The 25430-nt window shown below is 49.4% G+C and overlaps 1 protein-coding gene and 1 non-coding gene across 2 annotated transcripts; one reads left to right on the forward strand and one right to left on the reverse strand.

The window, feature by feature from the left end:
- Positions 1-13: 13 nt before the first annotated feature.
- tubgcp6 (tubulin gamma complex component 6) lies at positions 14-14997 on the reverse strand. Its single transcript, XM_084671364.1, has 25 exons — positions 14677-14997; positions 13513-14330; positions 13169-13332; positions 12798-13011; positions 12439-12600; positions 12204-12325; positions 11894-11957; positions 11291-11400; positions 10795-10886; positions 9780-9919; positions 9219-9368; positions 8724-8805; positions 7887-7975; positions 7166-7281; positions 6484-6622; positions 6228-6329; positions 3963-5931; positions 3674-3841; positions 3353-3521; positions 3045-3186; positions 2753-2947; positions 2210-2342; positions 1451-1664; positions 832-1025; positions 14-506 (listed from the first exon to the last, which is right to left on the reverse strand). Exons 2-25 carry the CDS (start codon positions 14308-14310, stop codon positions 415-417), a joined length of 5820 nt encoding a protein of 1939 aa, XP_084527490.1. The 5' UTR covers positions 14311-14330; positions 14677-14997; the 3' UTR covers positions 14-414.
- A 357-nt stretch (positions 14998-15354) lies between these two features.
- trnag-gcc (transfer RNA glycine (anticodon GCC)) lies at positions 15355-15425 on the forward strand. Its single transcript has one exon. It is a non-coding gene; the product is annotated as a tRNA-Gly (tRNA).
- The last annotated feature ends 10005 nt before the right edge of the window (positions 15426-25430 follow it).

Genomic DNA, 25430 nt, shown 5'->3' on the forward strand with positions numbered 1-25430 from the left:
TTTTTGTCCTTCATTTTCTTTTCAAAATGTTATTTACACAAAGTTACATGTTTTATTGAATAAATGGGCATGGGATGGGCATACTTTATGAAGATGCACAGGCAAGCACACTTCAGGTTCGGAATAACGTTACATTTGGCAACATCGTTTGTAAAACAGGATGTTTCAAGTACCCTTTTACAGGTTACAGCACTGCAGCAGCTATCAATGCATGTTTAAACAACACTATCGCAAACTCGTTGTTTATTCTCTGCGTGGCAAAAAACATGCCTTAAACATGCAGTCGTTCGACTCAACACTATTTACATCAGGATGGGCATAGAGTCAGGTTTGGACTCGCTCTGGCATCACGACACATGGTGTAGGACAGATGGTGTAGAACACACACACACACACACACACACACACACACACTCAGGAGTCTTTGTAGTAGTTGTTGAAGTTGATGCGGAGCAGGAAGTCCTCTAAGTGAGGCTGGTAGCCCCTGTTAACCAGTTTCGTCACCACTGGAGACACAAAGAAAAGCTCTCTCATAATCATAATAACGACAACAAACATCATCATGTATTCACTTAGCAGATGCTCTTAACCACGGAGACGTACAGTGGGACATTAGAACCCTGTGACCTCTTGATTAACAGTCATACCCTCTCCCACTGAGCTATATCCATCCCCCGTGAGGCCATCTATCCAAACGACAGCACATTTAGACGACGGAACACTTGGTACTCAAATGTGGCCGTTTGTTACTTTAACTGCACTGCAGATACGTACACTTTATCATACATATTTCTCCAAAAAGTTCTACTCATTCGAAATGCATGTGCTCACCTTTGAAGAGGAAGTGGGAGTAGTATTTGAAGGTGTTGTAGGACTGCTGCATGGCTATGAAGCTGGGGTGCACTGCCTCCCCCTGCTGGCTGGCCCAGGGCTGTGCGATGAGCTGGGCCCGGAACTTGAGGATGAGGCTGAAGATGCTGTGGATGATGTTCATGACCGGAGCCGCCTTCTCCGTCAGCAAACCCCTGGGGATGGAGACGGTGGGTGAAAGAGGGGGAAGGAGAACGAGAGGAGAGGAAGGGGAGGAGAACGAGAAGACATGAGGGGGAGGAGAACGAGAGGAGATGAAGGGGTGGAAAACGAGAGGAGAGGAAGGGGAGGATAACGAGAGGACAGGAGGGGGAGGAGAAAGAGAGGAGAGGAAGGGGAGGAGAAAGAGAGGACAGGAAGGGGAGGAGAACGAGAGGACAGGAAGGGGAGGAGAACGAGAGGACAGGAAGGGGAGGAGAACGAGAGGACAGGAAGCGGAGGAGAAATAGTGCAGGGTGGCCTTTGGGTAGGCTATCTCCTCCATGAATCTGACCCTGTACAGGTAATCTGTGTGTCCCTCCTGTCTAAAAGACCTCAGTTAATGCACGCAGTGGGCCACGTGTGCATGCTCTCCCTGTACCTGAAGATGGCTCTGTTGAGGTAGTCTGCGTGCGTGCGGTGGATGGCATCCAGGTCGTTGACGGTGGCCATCTTGGTCTTGAATTCGCTCCAGGAGACCTGCAGGATCTGGTTGGCGATGTAGCCCTGGATCACCTTCACAAAGTGCTGCATCTCGTGTCTGTACAGCTGCAGCTGGCGGAACTGCACCGAGCGGCCCGCACCCTTAACTAGCGCTGGGACACACACACACACACACATATATATACACAAGCATGGAACCCTAGTCTTCTCTCAGGTCACACACACAGTCTTACTTGCTCACACACACAGGGATCACAGTTACACAAACGGTATCTCTCTCTCACAAGGACACACACACAGTCAAAGTCATCTCCTTTTAGAACTGGTATCTTGACATATTTGGAATTTGCCGGAACCCAGATTCATTCTGGGTTTCCCCGGATCCAGATTTAAATGTACATTTCAAATGGCCGACGGTCCAGCACAGCAGCCTGCTGTCACACACTCTTCAGTGTCTCTCTGTTACAAAGGGACCCACAGCTACAGAGCAAGAAGACAATCCTCATCGCTAGATACGAGACAAACGAGGACCTGAAAAGTGCAATGGTTTTCGAATAATCGTGTGTTCATCTTTGCTTTTATCTAAAGCAGCACAAAGGGGGGGGGGGGGGGAATCATGAATCTCCGACCTCTCGATCGTACGCTCTAACCCCTGAGCTCCGCCCATCCCCCGGGGCTCCTGTGCGCGCGAGCTCACCGGTTCTCTTGAGGTGGAACCACACGTCGCGCAGGCTCCACACCATGTGCTTGAGCTGCAGCAGGAAGGAGAACAGGCGGTTGTACTTGTTCATACAGCTGTCGGTGACGATGATGTTCAGCGGCCAGTCCACCTGGAGAGGGCGAGAGAGAGAGAGCGAGAGCGAGAGCGAGAGCGAGAGCGAGAGCGAGAGCGAGAGAGAGAGAGAGAGAGAGAGGTAGGGAGGGAGGGGGAGAAAATAAAGATGGAGAAAGAAGGGTTTCTTAGGTGACAGGGGCTGGCGTCTCACATGTGGTTCAAGATATTTTGCACAGAGGAAGAGAAAGATGGAGGGGGGGAGAGAAAGAGAGAGGGAAAGAGAAAGAGAGAGAGACAGACAGTGCTGGCCTCGTGGGCTTGTTACTGTCTCCCATTGAGCGTCTTCAAAAAGCTCCTTATTTACTGATCAAAGACTCGGGCAGTAATCTAATTTTCCAGATGCAAAACAGAGTTCCTGAAACTAATCGCACACACGCGCTCTCTCTCTCAAACACACACACACACCTTGTAGCGCAGCTCCAGACAGTTGAGTGAATCGGGGGCGTGAGGGTGGAAGGTCTCGGGCAGGAAGCGCAGGGCGAAGGTGAAGTTGGGAGCCAGGGCGTTGTCGCCATGGAGACTGTACTGGAGGGCCTTGCTCAGGATGGAGTTGAGGACCAGAGGGGTCAGCAGCTCCCCTGGAGTCTGACCGCTGGCCAGCTGAGAAGGAAGCCACACTAAAGGGTTCGCGCAAGCAGGCGAGACAAAACGCAGCGCGCTGACACAGACACACACACACACGCATTGGCTGTCTCACCTTCTCAAACAGTAGGTCACTGAGAGACTGGGCGAACTCCCCGTCCTCCATCAGCAGGAAGTGGCGGAGGGCCTCAAAGTGGCGCTCCACCCCCAGCTCCACGAAGAAGTAGTCCACCACGGCCTTGTTCACCAGGGACACACTGGGGGGAGAGCGAGGGGGAGGGGTGGAGAGAGGAGGGGAAATCAATGAGGGGACGGAAAAGACACCAACCTGGCTCCAATAGATATGAACCTCTCTCGCCCTCTCTCCCGTCTCTCTTTCTCTCTCTCTCTGTCTCTCTCTCCCCCCATGTCCAGGGGACTCACTGTGTGATGAGTGGGGTGGTGACGGAGTGCTTCATGAGGACGGGCAGAGACACCATCTCGCTGAGCTGCACGGGCGTGGTGTCGGTGGCCCTGCGGAGGGAGGGGTCCATGGGGAGCCCCCAGGGGCCCCGCGTCACCTGCTGCAGCAGCTGGCACTCTGGGGACAACACTGCGCGCGCACACAGGATGATGCTGTCAGAGATCTTATAAATACATCGCTCTACTGAACTGACTCAATATGTAAAATGTTCTCCCTCACACTTTGCTGGTCAGTGTCACTGTATCTGACCTAGGGTATGCGTTAGGAGGGCGGTGACTCACTCATGAGGTTTGAGCAGTCCTCGTATGGCTCTACCTCGTACTGGGACGCCAGGGACAGCAGGTAGTCCTGCTCAGCGCCCGCTCCGTGGGGCCGGCCGAAGCTCGCTGCCCAGGAGGAGATGCCCTCGTCCAGCAGCTGCTGCTCACTCGAGGCCCAGGCTTTAGGCCCTGAGGGACGTCACAACAAGGAGGTTAGTTCTTTTTGTCGTTGTATTGAAGTACTGTGCCAACCAGGAAAGCAGACAGGATGTCGACAGATAGGAGTTATTGATGTAAGGCGATCCAGTACCTTGGGTGTCCTGTTTGCCAGGGTCCTTCACCACACAGCCTGCACCAAGAGCGGAGTCTGAGGAGTGGCCATATTGACTTCCTGGTAGTGGTGAGAGAAGGGGTACGCTTCCTGACACCACACACCCTGTACCTAATGTTGAGTCTGAGGAGTGGCCATATTGACTTCCGGGTAGTGGTGAGGGAAGGGGTACGCTTCCTGACATCACACACCCCGCACCTAATGTTGAGTCTGAGGAGTGGCCATATTGACTCCCTGGTAGGGCTGAGGGAAGGGGTACGCTTCCTGACATCACACACCCCGCGCCTAATGTTGAGTCTGAGGAGTGGCCATATTGACTTCCTGGTAGGGCTGAGAGAAGGGGTACGCTTCCTGACATCACACATCCGGCGCCTAATGTTGAGTCTGAGGAGTGTCCATATTGACTCACTGGTAGGGCTGAGGGAAGGGGTACGCTTCCTGACACCACACACCCTGCACCCAGAGTGGAGTCGGAGGAGTGTCCGAACGTGCTGCCGGGTAGCGACGACGCGGCTACTTCCGAACCCGCCATCACACAGCCCGCTTGGAGGGTGCTGTCGGAGGCGTGACCGTGCTCGCTCCAGCGCGGCCTCTGGGTCTCCACGTCAAACACAAACCCCCCGACCTGGACGTGAGCGTCGGACGCGTGGCCGTGGGCGCCGGGCGAGGGCAGCGGAGGGCTCACGTCTGAGACGTGCTCCCCGGCCCTGAAGTGAGAGTCCGAGGCGTGGCCGTGGACGTTGGGGGCGGGGAGGGCGACCGCCGCCGCGTCCGAAACGTTCTCCCCTACCGCGATGTGGCCGTCGGACACGTGACCGTGGACGTTGGCAGATGGTCGAGGCGCAACCGCGTCGGAGACGTACCCTCCGATCTCAATGTGCGCGTCCGAGATCTGACCGCGAGCGCTCGGGGCCGGTCGAGGGGCGGTCGCCTCCGGCGCAAACTCCCCCGCCTTCGGGCGAGCGTCAGGCGGGTGGCCGTGCGGGTTCAGCGACGGCTGAGAGTTAATCACCTCGGGGAGGCCTCCGCCCTCGTTGGCGTGGCCCCGTGACTCATGGACGGAGCGCGTGTGGAGGTAGTCGGCCACTGAAGCATTCTCCCTGACCGTAGCACAAGCGTCGGACGCGTGAGCGGGGACGGTGGTGACGGGGACCGAGAGGGAAGGGGGGGAGCGGCGTCGGAGATCCCCACTTCCGTGCCTCTTTTCTGGGGAGATCGGAGCACCAGCAGTCTGGCTCTCCGGCTGACCCTGTTCTCTCTCTTTCCCAGCCTTGTTCCCTGGGCCCTGGCTAGCCTTCTCCGCGGTCCCCGTCACTGCTGCCAATTCCTGTTCTGCTGCTGGTAGAAAACAGGAGACACAGCTCTCTATCATCTTGGTCTCAGTCCCGTCTGCTAGCTGGACAGAGGCCTGGGAGGGGTGTCCATGAAGGCCAGGCTTGTGGGGGGCGGCGATGGGGACGTCGGGGGTGTACTGGCCCAGAGGGAAACTGGACTGGGAGGCCTGGCCATGGGGACTGGGCCTGGGGAGACGCTCCAGGACATCAGAGACGTTTTCCCCTATGGGGATGTGGGAGTCTGAGGGGTGGGAGAGTGGGATGTCTGGCTGAATCATGGGCCCCCAGAGAGCCCTGTTCTGGGGCTGGTCAGGAGCCACGTCTGGGGGCTGGTCTGGCTCCATCATTCCCCCCAGAGGACTGAAGGGGGCGCTGAAGTCATAGTCTACATCTGACTGTGGTTGGGATTGGGGTTGGGTTGGGCCTTCGGGGAGGTCAGATCCAATCTCCTGCAGTGCCTGCTCCACCTGCTGGCTGTCCTGGGGCTGGGGCAGGAGCTGGGTGGGCTTGGTGTCCTGGGAGATGAGGGCAGGGTCTTCAGTGGCAGGGGGGGGCTTGAGGGGAGGCCTTGGTGCCCCCAGGGGGAACCCAGATCCCTCCGGATCCACTGACCCCTGCCCAGGAAGAGCAAAGTTTAGGCGACAACCGATCACACATTCAACGGGCAAACCTACAAGATGACACATTTACTCATGCTAACAACCAAAGATCCGTTTTAACAAACGTGCCGACTAGCTGACGCTAATTGCTAACAACCAAAGATACATTGAATTTACACTCGCAAAATGACATAACTAGCAGATGCTAACAGCTAACAACAGAAGATACATTCAACAAAAGGCTGAAACATGAAAACGGCTAGCCAGCTAATGCTAACTGTGGCCAGCCTGCGTTCAGGAACATTCCACACCAGTGCTGGTTCAGGCTCAGGCTCCTGCTGAGCGGAGGAAGCGGACATTAGAGATTCAGGAGGAGGTCTCGTCTGTCCCAGAGGATATTTCTTAAGCAGGGCCTGCAGAAGAAGGACATGAGAGGCAATCCGTCTTTATCAATTTCATATATACATATAACTTCTCAACCAAATATGAATCATTCAACCATCCTCCAGTGGTGCGTGTGTGTGTCTGTGTGTGTGTACGTTTATGTGTGTCTCTCTGTAGGAATACCTCAGTGTGCAGCTGGTCCTGCAGTAGGAACTGGGCCCGGTTCTCATCCAGTCTCATTCGCTGCACCCTCCATAAGGCCCGCCTCTCCCTCCTGGTAGCCTCCTCCGATAGGTGGCTGTACTGAGCTATAAGCTCTTTCCTGATCCAACACAGAACAGGCTGGATTCAGATGTCTAGAGTAGACCAAATCATTTGAGCATTTGTGGAGTTAATAAAGCATAGGACTATCAATAATCTGAATTCGAAATAGCAGTCTAACAGTCCACAAGGGAACTTGCTGTGTAATATATTTTTATTGGTTGCTTTTTTCCACAGGTACACCCTTGCACTTTTTGAGGTTCATGTTGTTAAATTGTTTAATTGTAACTCATTCATCTACATGCTCTTATGGTTCTTCCCTTTGGGACTTATTTCGTTTTCACAATGTATGCGCTTCATGTTTTGGCTACCCGCAATGTTTGGGGCTATCTCGTTGTTATGATCAGTGACCAATGCACTTTTTGTTAGACTCTCTTTTGGAAGTTGCTTTGGATAAAGCAGCTAAAGGCATAAATGTAAATGAGACGACTGTGTCTGTGCGTGTCGAGTGCGAGACGGTGAGTGTAACTTTGATCCCTGGATGTGTGAGTAAGACTGCCTGTATGTGCCTGTGTGTGTGTGTGTGTGTGTGTGGGGGTCAGACCTGGCTCGTATCTCCAGCTGTTCCTCCAGGGCCTGCAGCCTCCTCTCTCTGTCTCTCAGCTCCCGGGCGAAGCTGTAGTCGTCCTCCTGTTCCTTCTTCTTGGCTGCGCTGTGCCACTGGAAAACACACACACACACACACACAGAAACAACCACACGCACACACACGTCATGTAGGTTTAACGTTCCTGCCGGTTTCAGCTGTAGAGGCGAGAACACTGCTGGGAGGAAGAACGCATTTCTCCTCTGTGAACAGAATGAGAAGGTCGGCACCTCTATTCTCTCCTCTCTTACTCAGATGGATGTAGAAATGGGAGGTCAGGAAGGCTACTTGTTGAACAGTGCCATATGTGAATGCTATTTCCAGAGTAACTCCAGTATGGCCCTGTCTATCACCGTCTCCTCCTGCTGATAATGGAATACCAGGTCAGACGAGACACAGGCGAGAGGGGAAACTTGGACTCATTTTCTCAGCTGCGACATCCATCTCCCTCCATCTCTCGCTGCCGAGGGTCAGAGAGCACACACACTCACCGGTGTTTCTCTCGTGCTTCTTCTCTCTCAAACGTTCGCTCCTCTCTTTCTTTCCGTTGCCACGGTCATCTTTTCAATCGGTCTGTTTCTCTCTCTCTCTCTTTATCTCTCTCTCTCTCACTGTATCTTTGTCTCGGTCGGCCTCGGTTTCTCCCTCCTCTCCTCTCCCCCCGGCCCCTCCCGCTCACCTCAAGCTCCTGCTCCAGGTGCTGTCTCAGTTCCTCGAAGCGCTCCCTTTTCTTCGCCTCCTCCGCCAGACGCTGGGACACCTGTCGCCCTGCAGGAAGGGAGGGAGGGGCAGAGGGAGGGAGGGAGAGAGAGAGAGACTGGTTACAACCTACGCAGTGCACTTGCAAGGCAGACACACCAACCCACAAGACACACATATGGACAGTCTCACGCTCACAGTCACGCAGAGGCAAACATTCACAGTCTCTCTCACACACACACACACACACACACACACACACACGCACACGCACACACACGCACACACACACGCACACGCACACGCACACGCACACACACACACACACACACACACGCACACGCACACGCACACGCACGCACACACACGCACACACACGCGTGGGTCTGTCTGGCTCACTTCCCTTCCTCACATCTATTCCAGTAATAAGTTGATGTGAGGAGTTAGGGAAACTATGTAAGCGATGATTTGATTTCACACCCTGCAGAGCTGGAAGCTGTTCAAAGGCTTCTTCTCTCCCTCTTCTATTCTCGTCTCACCCTATCCTCCGCCCTGTGAAGGATGCTCCGGGTTAGCGGGAGAGCACTCCGAGGGGTACTCGAAAGCTCTACTAGGTTCTAATCACTGTTCTGAGTGATGATTTAGAAGTGTTATAAGAGGGTATAAAGAGAGCGTGTGCGTGCGTGGGAGTCTGGGAGGGTTTGTGAACATTGTGTGACGTCTACTCGAGTTCTGTGTTACAGTGTGTGCGTATAATCTATATGTGTGTGTGTGTCTGTGTCCTATAAGTGTGTGTGTGTGTGTGCGCATCACTCACCACGGATGCTCTCCAGGGTCTTGGCTGCTGAATCTCTGACTTGATTGATCAGCTCCTGGCGTGCCTGCTCTGTTCGTAGGGCCTAACACACACACACACACACGCAGAGCATACTGTTTCTGCTGTCCTCTGGCTTGCCTCTCCACAGCCCTCTCAGCAACTCTGGAAACGCATCCATCAAGCTCCATGCTCGACTGGTGATAATATTAATGTTTCTAAATCAAACCTTTTTTTTTTTTCTTCCTTCCCCTCTTCATTTTTTTACAAGCAACATTACTGAATGGAAAAGGGCTACTTATATTCACTACCTGCACAGATTGATTGGGAAATAACAGCTAGATGGGTGATGGGTCGATTTCCCAAACCGTTTAGACCCAGGCGTGGACAGAAAAACGGTTTTGCAGAATATCTGTTTACAAACAGGTGCTTCATCCGTGTGGTGGTGAAGCGGGTCACAGGCTGGTGTGTGTCACCGGTCGGAGCCCGCTGCAGTACCTGCTCCTCCCTGCTGATGGCACTGTGCTTGGCGATCCTCTCCACGCGTCCACGGTACACGGCACAGTCCCTCTCGATCTCCTCCACTTCCTGCAGGGAGAAGGTGACGGAGATACGAGGCACGGGCAGCTCCGACCCGCAGATGTAGTGCTGCAGACAGGTAGGCAGACAGACAGACAGACAGACAGACAAGCAGACAGGCAGACAGTTTAAAGCTTATGAGTCTAGTCTATGGTCTGGGGGTTACGGAGCAACTGCTTCTACAACATACAAGTTAAGTGTTACTATATACTGTAGAGCAGAGGTCTTCAATCCTGGTCCTCAGCGACCCCTCCTGCACGTTTTAGATCAGTGGTTCTCAACCCTGGTCCTCAAGTACCCCCTGTCCTGCATGTTTTAGATGTTTCCCTGCTCCAACACACTCCAACACACAGGGGGTCCCCGAGGACCAGGGTTGAAGACCTCTGCTGTGTGTATATCCAGTGAGGGTCACGCTGTTACGACACTAACCGAGCCTATATTGACGTACGCGTGCGCGTTGCTGGTTGCCTGGACACTGACCTGGGGACAGCAGACCTTGAGCAGGTTGATGGTCTTGCCGCAGACGTAGACGTCGTTGGCGATGTGCCGGAGGAAGACGGGGACGCAGGCCTCGGCCTCCCTGGAGATGAGGGTGTAGCCCTGCACCCAGAAGTGCTTGTCTGGGGGGGGGGGGAGACACAGCTGTTGTTTCAAGCATAAAAACGAGTGCACCTGGAGAGGGTGTAGACTAGAGAGCTAACGAGGCGCGACTTCACTACTGGGCCTGGCTGTGTGTGTGTGTTTTGAAGGATTTAATCATCGTTGAATCGGGTCAGGTAGACCTTGGAACACGCCTACGGTACACGAGCTCAAACGGATCTCTGATCTTCGCGGAGGAGAGGAGAGAGCCGTGTCGTGTTTTGTCATTTCTACCGCCCCGAAACAACGGCTGAGCAAACCCCCCTCCCAGACGACCTCCGCGTTGGAAACCCCACGAGCCCCGGAGGGGCGCACGACACACGAGTCTCACGGCTCTGTTCGTCGTTCGGGGTTTTGCTTTGTTGTTGCCAGGACAGCTTTGCTGCTGATTGCCTCCCTGGCTAACTGTCTTGGAGAGGAGCGCTGACATTTGTGCGTCCTCCAAAAACAGGAGGGAGAACAGTCGAGTGGGGTTCACTGGCAGAGTTGATGAGGTGTAGCTGATGAGCAAATGAACCTCTACACTAAGCGGAGCAAGGCTAGGGTGAAACGGGGGCGTCCTTGACTCCTGGAATAGGGTGTAATAGAAAAACCCTAAATTTAAACAGGATGCAATTATACCGGCTGATCTCATTAAATCAACCACGGGACTGTTATCTTGCCACAAACAGACAGTGTGTTGGAGTGTGTTGCGTTCTAAACGCGGTTTTTAACCGCGTGTTGTTGAAAGCCCTGCCGCCACACGCCCGAGACAACATGCAAATTGAAATGAAGTGTTTGTGCAGCAAGCCGTCTCCTCATGCAGGACGCGCTGTGGAGCGTGTCCTGTGGGGGACCAAGATGAGGACTGGCTCACCTCTGCAGCCCAGGTAGTCCTCGTTGACCTGAATCATAAACTCCCCATACACATCTCTGAACACACCGCTGTATACCCAGTCAGACACGAACCTGTAAAAGCAGAGAGAGAGACAGACAGACAGAGAGAGACCGAGAGAGAGACACACACAGAGAGAGAGAGAGAGAGAGAGAGAGGGAGAGAGAGAGACACACACAAGATCTCAATCACAAACAGTCACCCAATTTGTCATGATTTAACAGCCTTGGACGGGTAAGTCAACAATGAGAAACAGACATCAGCTCCAGGGTCGAAGGTACCTTGTCGTGACAGAACACTCAAGAAGAGACAGCCATGGACGACTGCGTATATAGGTCCATGTTGTCACACGCTTCAGGGAGGGTGGACTCGTTACCAGACTACCTGCTCGCCTCCAGGGTTTAACGGGGGAGGGGAAAGGAGCTAGATGGCGGGACGCGCAGTGTGTTAGCGGTGTCTGAAGAGCTCGGTGACTGACCTTGTGTAGGGCTCACAGCTGCTCTTCAGCAGGGACAGCAGGACCAGGTAGTTCTCATTGCTGCAGTTGCTCTGGGCCTCGTTGTACAGGCAGGACAGCAGCTTCACTCCCTGGGGAGACAGCAGACACGGGACTTATTCAGAGTATAGCTCAGGTGGTAGTCAGGTGGCTGAGCGGGTACAGCATCGGGCTAGTAATCTGAAGGTTGCCAGTTCGATTCCCGGCCGGTGCACATGACGTTGTGTCCTTGGGCAAGGCACTTCGCCCTACTTGCCTCGGGGAGAATGTCCCTGTACTTACTGCAAGTCGCTCTGGAAAAGAGCGTCTGCTAAATGACTAAATGTAGATGTTATGTAAATGCAGGTGGTAGAGCATTTCACGGATGATCAAGAGTTCGCAGGTTTAAACCCCCCCTCCCCCACCCCCCACCCATACGTCATTTCGGATAAAAGCACCTGCTCAAGGACTACATGATTCCTTATAATCACTTTGAGTCCTTTAACACAAATACATCTAGCTTGAGTCACAGGACATAATATATGAAATTATATACTGTGTGGGACACAAAGTGCAGGCAATACATAAAGCTATGAGACCACTCACCACAGGGAACGTAGCCTGGCCAACTCCACAGGCTCCATCCACACAACACAGCTCTGAGAGGTACCTGGAACGCAAACAGCACAGCACACAGCTATGAGTGGCCGATGAATCTGATAGCAGTGCATTAAGCATCTCTAGGTCAAGGTGGAACGACAAGGGCTCCAGTATGTGGCGATTACTTCTCACTTCAGAGTGCAGACTAACAGCTCTGTTTGGTCCTCGTGACAGATTTCCTAGGAGATTACCATTTCCTAGCGCCAGGCGGCATGGTCTGTCTGTCTGTCTGTCTGTGTGTGTGGTGGGGTCTCACCTGAGTTGCCTGCCCACTTTGCGGAACAGGAACCCAAAGGTGAGCAGGCTGAGCGTGGACGGTGTGCTGAGCACACAGGCCCGGTAGTAATGCAGGTACTTCCTCAGTCCGCCTGTGAAGGCCTGGCGGGGGCAGGAGGAACACAGCTGTCAGGAACACCCTTGTCTAGCGGGACCGCCCCGATACCGACCCTAGCCGGCAGCGGTTTGCGGTTGAACGCGAGGAGGACACCCACCTGGAAGACCAGGCCTTTCTTGTGGGCGCTCTGCAGGGAGAAGCGACTCAGCCTCAGGTAGTAGGTGCCGTACTGCGCTAGATCTCCCAGGAGACGGGACACACTCTCCGGAGACGCCCCCGACACACACACTCCGGGACGCACGTCAAACTGCACACACACCTGGAGGGGGGCGGGGGTGAAGGTGAGTCATTACTACTACCATAACTAACGCACTGACCCCCCCCCCCCGCCAAAAAAGGTACTGCATTCCATAAAATAAATCTATACACGTCTACTTCAGATTGGATAAAACAGTATTTCAGCGCAGTCGGCTTCCTCGGGGCATGGGTCTGAGAGATGCCGGGGCAGGGTCGTACCTGGTTAAGGGGGAAGGTCGTGGACGCCACACCAATCAGAACGTTCAGGAGGTCACCGACCAGCTGGGTCTGAGAGTCCAAGGGTAGAGGTAGGAGCGGAGAGGGGGTGGCACAACTGACCACCCTCATCTCCCCCTCCCACAGTCTGTAGAGCTGGTCAAAGGCCTCACGACCCCCCTCGGAGAGGTAGGGGGCCTCCCTCTTGCCTGGGGGGCTGTGGCCATTTGCAACATGGAGGAGGAGAGCAAGCGGAGAGATCCCTGTAGTTATACGTTATACTTTTTTTGGTGAAAACTTAAATATCACCTGCTACCTGTGCCATTTCGCAATGCTAGTTTTGACTACCAGGTCTCAGATGAAGCCTGCCTTACCAGCCGATGCGTTCCCAGCAGCGACGTCTTCCAGGCTCAAAGGTCCTTATGGCCTCCCAGACGTCGAGCTCGGGGCTGGGGCTCGGTTCCGACTGGGAGTCTGGGGTCAGGTTTGAGGCTGACTGGAAACCCTCGTCCTCAGACTGGTCCAAATAAGGTGGCACCTGGATGGAGACCCGATAGCATATGACATGATATTCCATTCATTTAGCCAACACTTTGCAACAAAAGCAGGGTACAAATCGTGCATATAGATAGTACAGCAGAAGATCAAGGATCAGAGGTGCAGTGCTATACTTTTAGCGCTAAACAGATAGGGACAGGAAGGAGAATCAGTCTCTTACCCGTATGGCCAGCCCAGTGACATCAACATTGCTGGGCACAGGCGGCAGGTCCAGTCTGATGTCCAGATCGGAGGTTCGGGTGTGCAGAAGCGCCCCAAACAGCGACATCCTGGTGTCTCTCTCAAACTTCTCTTCCACCTCGGCCCTCCTCCCAAGAGCCAGCAGGCCCGTTCCTGGAAGAGCCTCCATCAGCCCCAGAGTCCCACACATCCCTCCTAAGGAGCCCCACTCCTCCCCACACACCAGAGCCCAGGCCCGAGCCTCCAGCCTCTGGAGCTCCTCACTCTGGTAGCCCCCCAGGGGAGGCCTGCGGAGCACGGGCCTCTCCCTACGCATGTAGTCTCTGCTGAAGGAGGTGGGAGGTGGGGCTGCCGAGCCAGCTAGCTGCACCAGGAGTTCCAACACTGAGTTGAGTTCCCCGAGTCCTGACGCGGGTCCCTCTGCCAGCCTGTCGAGCTGATCCTCCAGCCTCTCTGCTTCGTCCTGGCAGCCAGCCACCCGCAGATCAAAGGAGATCATCAGAACTTTATTTCTGGGCGGCGTGGTGGAGCTTGCATAAGATACTGACGAGGAGGGCCTTTTCAGGGGTCCTTCCAGGAAGAGTTTGGAGAGTAGTGCCCCGTAGGCTTGCTTTCTGAGGGAACGTCGGACTGCATCTCGGGAGATGCCCCCCAGGGCGCGCCGTTTCCATGACACCCCAGAAAGGCTGCTGTCACACAATGCACCCAGCAGTTCGGTAATGCTGGTGCTGCTGCTATTATAATTAAATGGGAGGGAGATGTTAGAGCAGGAGTCCATGGTGACTTTCTTCTTACGGCCTGTGGATGTCAAAGGCGTATCATGTTAGGCACCGCACCACTAACGATAGATAAATACCTGACTTTCGTAGCTAGTTATGAAAAATATGAAAGTTAACTGTTGCATTCAACTAGCTACCTTGCTAACATGTTACCTGTAAAACATGTTTTTTTTGAAGGCCAGTTAAATGAGCTAGCTAGTTAGTTAATACTGCATGTTTACAGCAAGCAAGTCGTCAGTCTACTTCTAGTATTCAATGGGCTTGGCCGATGTTAGCTAATGGCCTAATATTAATATGGAAGTATTCACTGAGCTTGTGACATTGTATACTATAATATGCTCGTGTGGTTTCTTTGCTAACGTTACCTTCAATTCAGCACAGCCAGTGGTGGTTTAATGTTGACAGGTTAGCTTGCACCACCTTCCATGTTAGCTAGCCTATTCTAGTGACGCTAGCTGTTCTGTAGCTAGCTAACTGAGCATCCAATACTAGTCGGGCAATAGTGAACATACTGCACCGTTTTGTAGTAAACAACTATACACTTTACGAGCTGTAGGCTATCTATATTCGCAACAATCTGCCCTGCTTCGGGCAGGTGGATATAAAAGCTTGTAGAACAGACAGCAGTTTACAGTTGATATCTGTCTTCCATTGTGCTAGGGCTAGTTGCACGAAATATCGCCCGCCCACGTGAAATACGATTGGACAATTTAACAGAACATTGTAATCTATTGGACAAACTTCTATGACAAACTTCCGGCAACACCATTAGCGCGCGGCACAAAGCACAGTCACCGTCGAAACAAACTGATTGCGTGCAAACTGCCATTTAGGGAAGTTCGACGACGGTAATGTTCCAACTATATCCACACTAGAAAAACAACACGTCCTGGTAAGAGCGGCACGCTATCTAATAAAATGAGTAGTAGCCTATCATGCCTGTACGATGCGAAAAACCAGCACAATGACTGAACTTTGTGAGATTACGCATTTTCAGATGCTATTCTTCAAAGACTCATAATGACTCGCAGTAAAACATCAAAGCATTGGTGGTTCAGTGGTAGAATTCTCGCCTGCCACGCGGGAGGCCCGGGTTCGATTCCCGGCCAATGCATGACATTTTTTAATTTGGAGATTTCTTTCAGTTAGATGAGGTTGATCAGCTAGATTCTAAACTCAACGATTTTATTGTTGTATCTTTCTCACCTTTTCTGTTTCAGCTGTGCTACGTGTGTCAGAGAAGTCTCGGTAATACCATCTGCTTCTTTACAAGGCAGTGCACGCCCGACTCAATAAACAAACAAAACATTTGTTTAAGGTCACATGACATGAAAACTTCATTTTAGGAGGTTATTTAACATTATTATGAGTTCCCCTAGCCTGCCTTTGGTCCCCCAGTGGCTAGAATTTTCGATAGGTGTCAACTAAGCCCTGGGTGTTCTTCTCCGCCTTTGACAAAATGAAGGCTCAATTGCTCTGTTTGAAAATGTCCTCCGAGTGACGTAAATAGGAGGAAGGTTACCTCCCCTCTCTCTGCTTTGCCCGCCCATGAGAAACTGAGCTACCGCCGTGCAAGGGCAAGTGCGATATTGTTTTTTCCTGGAGAGACATCATGGCGAGCAAACAAACAAAGCATAAAAGTTGCTCAGTGCTTGGATGTACAGATGCAAGCACAAATCTTTATTTAGTTCCTTCATCCGAGCCTCTGCACAACCAGTATCTCAATTTTATTTTCGCTGGAAATGTGCCGACACAACTTCCCAAAGTTTTGCACGTCTGCGCCGAACATTTCAGCGACAACTGTTTCCACAACTTGGGACAATACAAAGCTGGCTTTGCTGGCCGTCTGCAATTAAAGACTGGATCAGTACCAACTCTCTTGGGTCCAGCTACAAACCTCGGACAAGTAAGTCAACTAATGTTTTACTGTATATGTTTACCTAGCTTGTTACCCTTAGAATGTGGCTGTAACATGAGCTCTGCGGCTAGCAGCTAACAGCCCAGTTACTGTTGCTAATGTAAAGGTAGATAGCATGAAATACCGTATTTTCCGGAATATAAATCGCTCTGGATTATACATCGCACAAGTCACACTGGACTATAAGCAGCAGGACCAACCAAACTATCAAAAAAAGTGTGACTTAAAGTCCGGAAAATATGTGTGTGAATACACACTGTAATGCGAGTGTGGTACCCTTCTTTGTTATTTGGATAGCCGTTCTGCTGTTGTTGTAATGGTGCATGCCATGCCATGCCATATCCACCATTCCCCTCATTGAAATGACTGAGTGTGCACCTTTGCAAACCAGGGTGATCAAATGAGACTAAAAATGCTTAGCTTCTATATTCTTGCACTTGGAATATATACAAAGTAATAAATGGATTACTATGTTTTACTTGTTGTCTCTACACAGGCCAGCACATCAAGTGCTTCCAATCAACTGTCTCTCTCACAGGCCTGCCAGACAGACCACCTGGAAACACGCACTGTAGGCACACAGCTATCCTTGAAGACTCTCCAGTCCCACTTTAGGAGTAGTGGTATGTACTTGCCACCTTCAGTAAATTTACTTTTGATATAATTAGTATCTGGCATTTCTCTTAGCTTTCATTGTGTGTTGTTTCATTAGACTTTCCCTAGTAAAATTAATTTTGTTCACAGGTGTTCAGGCAACTGTCTCCTGCAAAGATGTTGGTGTTGGGACGTCCAATGCAGACCCTTTGTGCCTGTCATCGACACCTATAAAGAGACCACCCAAAAGACCTCGTCTAGACCTCGGAATAACGAATAATAAGGAATAACGACCCGGCATTCTGCTTCCAAGGAGGCCCCAGCACCAACTCACACATGAACGATAGGAGAGATACCAGTAACGACTGAAGAATTGATTCAGATATTTAGTCCTGCTGAGATTTCTCTTTGTTTGTGTTGTTATCTAAATAATATTCATATGCTATGAATTCTATGGTTCAGCTTCAATGCTTGTCTTGAGATCATTTTCTGATCAATCTTGAAACTGTCTACACTATTGAATGAATATAAGGCACAAGATTTGTTGGTGTAATAAACAGTCAAGATTTAAGACAAGACTTTTGCTTTAACTTTATTACCTTTTGTAACAAAGCACAACTTGTGTATTCCTCTCATAGTTGGAGGACCATAGTCAGCTCTGTGTATTTGGCTGGCATTCTGCAGAGAGTAGACATTGAGGCAGACAGACTCCAATCCAGGATGGTCAACCGTACATGTGAGCTGTTCTTTGACCTCCAGTAGTCTTCTATTAACCTAATTAGAAATGGTAGGTGTCAGTATAATTGGTTGTCAAATGAAGAGACAAATTTGTTTCTTATTTAGTGGTGAGAATGCTACCTGAGGTATCTCCAAGCAGCAAATGTTCTCTGACTGTTGGCATGGTAGCACGTTTTCCACAACGGCACATCCAAACAGGTACATGTAATAATGGCTGACTAATGTAGTGGCGCTGATATTTTATTTATATATGGCAGGTATTGAGTAGAGGTAAATCTTCAGGAGTAAATCATGGATTATGTGAATCAGAATCCAAAGGGATTTTATTTGCCATGAATGTTTGCACAAACAAGGAATTTACTTTGGCAGGGAGGTGCATACATTACACATATAGGAATATTGAAACTTAAATATGTGGACTAACTATACAAAAGGAGCAAAGTCTAGCTAATACTAAGGGGGGTCTAGCTACTACTAAGGGGAATAAAATAAAATATAAGTAGTCATAATTTACAATCTAACCAAAAAAAAAAACTGATAGTGCAAGAGAACAATACAATAGTGCAAATTGCAATGTGCAGGGTGTCATTGTGCAGCTTGTGGTTTAAAGTCAGTGAAAGTCCTTGGCCTTGTTAAAGTGGCCAACAGCGGATGGGCGTGAGGTTTTGGTCTTGATGGACCGCAGCCTTCTGCCGGAGGGGAGTAGCTGGAACAGGGAGTGTCCAGGGTGGGAGGGGTCGGCCACAATCTTCCTCACTCGCCTCAGGGACCTTGAGGTGTGCAGATCCTCGAGGGAAGGCAGATTGCAGCCGACCACCTTCTCAGCAGTGCGGATGATACGCTGCAGTCTGCTCTTGTCCTTGGCAGTGGCAGCAGCATACCAGATGGTGATGGAGGAGGTGAGGATGGACTCAATGATGGCTGTGTAGAAGTGCACCATCATTGTCTTTGGCAGGTTGAATTTCTTCAGCTGACGTAGGAAGTACATCCTCTGTTGTGCTTTTTTGGTGAGGGAGCTAATGTTCCGTTCCCACTTGGGGCCCTGGGAGAGGATAGTGCCCAGGAAGTGGAAGGACTCCACAGTGTTGACTGGGGAGTCACTCAGGGTGATGGGGGTGAGTGGGGCTGTGTTCTTCCTGAAGTCCACGACCACCTCCACTCTCTTAAGAGCATTGAGCTCTAAGTTGTTCTGGCTGCACCAGGTCACCAGGTTGTCAGCTTCCCACCTGTAGTCAGACTCGTCCACGTCAGAGATGAGCCCAATGAGAGTGGTGTCGTACGCAGACTTCAAGAGTTTGACAGACGGATGACTCGAGGTGCAGCTGTTGGTGTACAGGGAGAAGAGCAGAGGAGAAAGGACGCAGCCCTGAGGAGATCCGGTGCTGATGGACTGGGAGTCAGAGACTTGTGTTCCCAGCTTAACACACTGCTTCCTGTCAGACAGGAAGTCTGTGATCCACCTGCAGGTGGAGTTGGGCACGTTCAGCTGGGAGAGCTTGTCCTGTAGCAGAGCAGGGATGATGGTGTTGAAAGCAGAGCTGAAGTCCACAAACAGGATCCTGGCGTAGGATGCTGGGGAGTCCAGATGCTGTAGGGTGAAGTGGAGGGCCATGTTAACGGCATCATCCACAAACCTGTTGGCTCTGTAGGCAAACTGCAGTGGGTCCAGGAAGGGGTCTGTGATGGATTTGAGGTGTGCAAGCACAAGGCGCTCAAAAGACTTCATTACCACAGAGGTCAGGGCGACGGGTCTGTAGTCATTAAGTCCTGTTGGCCTTGGCTTTTTGGGCACAGGGATGATGGTGGAATGTGTAACATTACTTCAATATTAATGGTCATGGATAACGTTGTAATTGAAAATTAGACAGAGTACAGTCTTCTATAAACTACAAAGATTACTGATATGACTGAAATACATGCTAATATAGCTTTGGAACGATGGCAAATCAGAGCAACATGAAACGCCAACAAAGTAGGCTAGCGTTAGCTACATGATAATAACTGTAACAGCATACATAAACAAACTAAAGTAGGCTATCGTATCTAGACACGATATTTAAAACTAACCATTTGTAAACGTCCTGCTGTAGCCGCTGACTTGCAGCTTGTTCAGGTGCTTCTCCATCTTCAGGTGCATCTGGATCAGATTCTGGGTCAAACTGGAAAGCTTGAACAACTGTGTTTCTACGAGCCATTGCGAAACAACGCATGGTACCTGTCCGTAATCTGTTGAATGCCACACCCCCACCCTCCATCGTGCCCGCCACTCCGCTCCTCATTAGCATTTAAAGCTACAGACACCAAAACATAGCGTTCTGAGGAAAGCTCATTGTGGGACTACTCTTAGTGGCTATAATTCTGCACCATGGCTGAATTTTGGGAAAGCGACTTCAGATACAGTATTATTAGGGGACCACTAAGGCCTATATAAAAGCATCCAAAAACAGCATTTCATGTGACCTTTAAGGCCCTGCACGGCCCCGACATTTTGTAAAAAAAAAAACAACATTTTGCCAATCAGGGGCACCCTACACTTTTTTTGTTTAAGGCCCCCAAAACCCTAGGGCCAAATTACTAATTTACTAATTAGCAATTTATAAAGCCATTTTTACAATGGCTTTAGAAATATTAGACAGCTTCTCCCTGTACACCACCTCACTTGGACCGATCATCACCTCCCATGACTTCTCCTACCACTGCTACGCTGATGACACGCAGCTGTACCTGTCGTTCCCCCAGACTGATCTGGGGATCTCAGATGCAATCGAGGCCTGCCTCACAGACATCTCTGCCTGGATGAAGCACCATCTCCAGCTGAATTTTGCCAAGACAGAACTTCTCATCATCCCGGCCAAACCCTCCATCTCCCATGATCTCTCAATCACCCTGGGATCTACGATGGTGACCCCATAATCCTTTGCCAGGAACCTTGGGGCAACCATGGATGACAAGCTCTCCCTCACAGCCCACATTGCTGCAGTCTCCCGGTCATGTAGATTCACCCTCTACAACAGGGGTGTCGAACTCCGGGCCTCGAGGGCTGCTGTCCTGCATGTTTTAGATGTTTCCCTGATCCAGCTCACCTGATTCGAATTAATGGTCGTTATAATAACGCATTTAATTGAATCAGGTGTGTTGGAGCAGGGAAACATCTAAAACATGCAGGACAGCGGCCCCCGAGGACCGGAGTTTGACACCCCTGTTCTACAACATCCAGAAGATCAGGAGATACCTGTCTGAGAATTCCCCCCAGCTGCTAGTCCAAGCACTTGTAGCCTACTCTCAAAGTTGGACTACTGCAACTCGCTGCTCGCCGGTCTCCCAGCTTGCGCAACACGCCCTCTTCAGAGGATTCAGAACGCAGCAGCCCGCCTGGTCTTAAATCTACCCAGACGCCGCCATGTTACCCCGCTCCTCATCTCCCTCCACTGGCTACCCATCACGGCCCGTATAAGATTGAAAACCCTGGTACTGACCTTCCGAGCTGTGAACGGGACTGCATCCGACAAGTATCTCCTCCAGCCTTACACCCCCACCCACCACCTACGGTCTTCTTCTGACAACCGTCTTGTGGACCCACCTCTCAAGAGCGCCCGCTCCCAGCCCAAGCTCTTCTCCTGTCTGGCCCCCCAATGGTGGAATCACCTCCCCACCTCCATCAGAGACACTGACTGTCTCCCCACCTTCAAGAAAAGGCTAACGACTCACTTGTTCCGGGAGAATAACGGTACTTAGGAATGATTTTTCTGGATTTGATGTTAGTTTTGTTTATTTCCTCCAGGAACACAATGACTCTTATTGCTCTTGTTGGTTAATTGTAACTGATTTAACTTACTGTACTTACTTGCTTGTACTCGCTGTGAATTGTATTATTGTTGCTTGCTTTCCTACAGGTACACTCTAGCACTTTTTGAGGTTCATGTTGTTTAATTGTAACTTGTTTAACTGCATGCTCTTATATTTCTTCCCATTGGCACTTATTTGCTTTTGCAATGGATGCTTCATGTTTTGGCCACCTGCAATGTTTTTGAGGCAATCGTTAAACTCATTGTTTATGATCTCTGACCTATGCACTTCTGTAAAGCTCTTTCTTGGATGTCGCTTTGGATAAAAGCTGGATGAATAAACATAATATAAATATATATATATATATATATATATATATATATATATATATATATATATATATATATATATATATATATATATGCTTGAGCAAACCAAGACGTGGGTCATTGTTCAAAAATTTTGCATATAGCACTTATGTTCATTATCTAGACTTAATTGACATTCTTTGTAATAGACAGCTAGTGTGCAACAAAATAGCAATTGTCAGTGTGTGACCATGCATAAATTCCATGTTAACCACAATTACACATAATATACATGACGTTGAATTGAAGAACTAAGATAAAATATCTATTCACATCACCCCCCACCAACAATCAATTCCTTATCACCTGGTCACGCCCCAATGCGTCATTCATCTGGATATCTTTCTGAAAAAGAAATTGATTACAGTATCACTATTTGTATTCATTTCCACCAAGGTTTTCTCCACATAGCATGGGTTGAAGCCCCCTCTCCACCCACAGGTCGCAGAAATCAAAGCCCAATAATTACGTCGTATGTAACTGGTAGACAATCTCCGTGCCGTGCTGTGGGAGTGTTTGGCCCAGTGTTGTGCTCTGTGTGGGAGCCAGGAGAACAAGGGACGGGAGCATGCAGATTTTAACCCAATTCCTGATCCGCCAAAGACACTGTACAAAAATGCAAATAGAAAAGTTTATGTTTTGGAAACCTATGCGTGGCGTTTTGGGTGCTATGGGTGGGGAGGTGAATGCTCATTTTCTATCTCACATTACCCAGGCCAATCTTAAAGCACCCTGAAATCGTGTAGACATCCAAAAGAGAATTATGTACATATTTAATCAGCTATCTCAAATACAGTACATACATCTAAAAGTGGGAGTTATCAGTGATAGTACAAGAGCGTGTTCAACATGGGGGCTGGTGATAATGAAGGGTAATCAGTCTAGCGTTGGCAGCAGCTCTTGGAAGTTATTCTCTGTGTTGATATCTGCAGATGAATCTCAGAGCAGTTACAGCCAGGCCTCCATGGAGAGCAGAGCTCTCTTTGATATCCCCACCCCTGCTTCGAGGTTTGTTAAGCAACCAGATGAGGCAATTTTGTCTTTCATCTTTCTCTCCCCAAACTCATTCTTAGCTGTCAGGGTTTTAATTAATGTTTTCACAGCAAATTCTAGTTTTCACTAGAGGGTCTCTGAACACTCTGGGGCAGTTTATATGACCAACTTGTGTATCCAGAACTTAGTCTTGTTTGTGTCTGCAGATTGGTTTTGGTTCAGATGGCTGTTCCCAGCCTACGTTGATAACATCTGTAGATCCTCAAGATTGGTGGAGCAAGAATATGACTTATGGCTGTGTAAAATACATCAAGAATCTTTATGAAAAATATCGCCAAGCATATCCCCTGGAAATATGACCGGTCTGGAGTCTGTTCATACACAATATACATGAAGTGTACTTTATTAGTGTTTAAAATGGCCATAAAATGTACCTGTAGTCTGCAGTATTAATCTTATTCAATTGTACACCATTATTAAGCATGTCGGCCTCATCTTGAGTACACAATGGATGATTCCAGTTGTGCTATATATAGTAACCATTCACATATGAAATCCATTGGTTAGTTGCACCAATACATCACCTTATCCACACATATGAAGGTCGGGTATAATCAAACACAGACCGAGGGCATGGATGTCTCTGAGAAGTTTATTCATGGGGGAGTGTGTGATGCAATGTGTGTGTAACTGCCCCATACACTCGCAACCTCTGAGAAAGAAGTAATCCAGTTCAAACATGAAGGCAGGGTCGATTTCTAGCCAGCTGTCTCACACAGAGAAAAACGTTGGCATCCATTAATGTCCTGCTCTGGACTCCACTGTCCCAGTTTCTTGCTTAGTCACGGCACATTCACAAGGAAATGAAATGATCTCGACAACAGCACAACAAACAGGATATTTTTTTTCCCCCAGGACTCGATGCATAGGAGTATACGGATAGAATACAGTATTTCAACATATCTTTACAAAGGTATATGTTATAGGAAACCAAAAAATACAAATAATAACTGCACAGCAGTAAGAAAGGTAATTGTCGAGTATAGATACAGTCGTTTTCCATACACACAGTGGAACATCAGAGAAACACAGGCAAAAAAAAACACCACCTGAACAATTTTGCTCTATACTCAATACTCTACTTGTGTTACCTTTTTAGCCTAGACCAATTTAAGGGAAATGTAGGGAGGAAAACCTTTAAGGTTGGCCATACTGCTTGACATTTATACTCATTTGGGCTGCCACCATAGTCCTACTAAACACACACCACAGACACCCTAAATTGAATGCACACATCAAAACTGCAACCATAAAAACTCATACTGAAATGTGTTCAGCCTGCTGGCAGAGCAAGGCTGCAGCAAAGTCCAAGCATTTTTGACAGCGCACAATTATCACAAGAATCGCAAATACATTGCTGTGTCTCTATTTACTATAAATCGCCTCTATTCACGAAATGACTCAAAAAAGATATTCTCATTGCTAAGGCACATTTTGGTTAAAGAAAGGCTTGAAAGAAGCTTGCGCGCTCCTGTCAGCGGGGTGGCGTTTGCGGTGCACAGCTGAGGCTGCGACGAGGATGGAGCCCGCAAAGTCTGCATGCAATTACGATCAAAAGCATCCCCCGCTGGTTCCATTATGCAGAGTGCCACTCCGGTCTGTGCTGAGTGGGCAGCGCCAAGTGCCGCTTGGTCAGGGTACCATGATGCCAAGCTGTGCAGGCAGGCATGTGGGCAGGCAGGCAGGCAGGCTCTGTGCAAACCTCACTCTATCCAAGGCAGGAATCACCAACATTCTGGGGTCAGGGACTCTCCTATATCTGTCAGTAGACAGAGCCAGATACAGGGAGCCTATGCCCTTGGGTAAATATCTGTGGTCAAGACATTTGCGGTTTGACACCGACACCCACTATGGAATGATGTGCAGTGTACCCAAGTGTGATAGAATGGCCAATATTAATAATAATAATTCACAAAGCATTTCAGTCACCATCCATCCATGTGAACTTAAAAGTATGACATACTGTATTGATTTTGTAACTAAGGACTCACACCTCCATAGTACCAGAAGAATCATCACTTAGCGAGAAACAGAACAGCCATATATGCTTGTTAAGCTAATATTGAAATAGTTCCAACTCATAGAATATGGCACTACAATAATAAGCAAAACACTAATAACAAAACGATGGTACTATTACGATGATGCTAGTTGTATATTGTGAGAATGCGTGGATTCTCTCTGTCATACAGTCCAATATTGCTGCCTGGCTACCGTAGATGACATGACAATTTCTTCTATATAAAATCCATTAAAATATAGCTCATGGTATTCTGATATCTTATTGCAGGGCTGTTACAAGATTTGCTTGTGTCAGTTCCACAAACAGTGACTAACATTAAAGCTTTGAAACATAATAAAACATTTGACTAAAGGGGAGCAAAACTGTATAACTGGTCAAAAGTGCCATAGCCAGCTGTTTTAACCCCCTGTTTTAAACATCATTTCTGTGCTTTACTTCTGAGTGGAATGTATGGCAATGTAACACTTGCGGGGGTAAGTGCTGTGCTATTAGTTTCTGCAGCCATTAAGCTCAAAGCTAAATGAATGAAAAGGAAAAAATAATACAATTAAAACATTAGGAAATGTCAGTAATTGATGCTCCTGTCATTTCCAAGAGCCTGTGCATTGATAGTTAGCCATAGTCCGAGTCATGACCCTT

This window comes from Hypomesus nipponensis, chromosome 14 (assembly GCF_054491055.1).
Source record: "Hypomesus nipponensis isolate SF chromosome 14, ASM5449105v1, whole genome shotgun sequence".
NCBI classification, from domain to species: Eukaryota; Metazoa; Chordata; class Actinopteri; order Osmeriformes; family Osmeridae; genus Hypomesus; species Hypomesus nipponensis.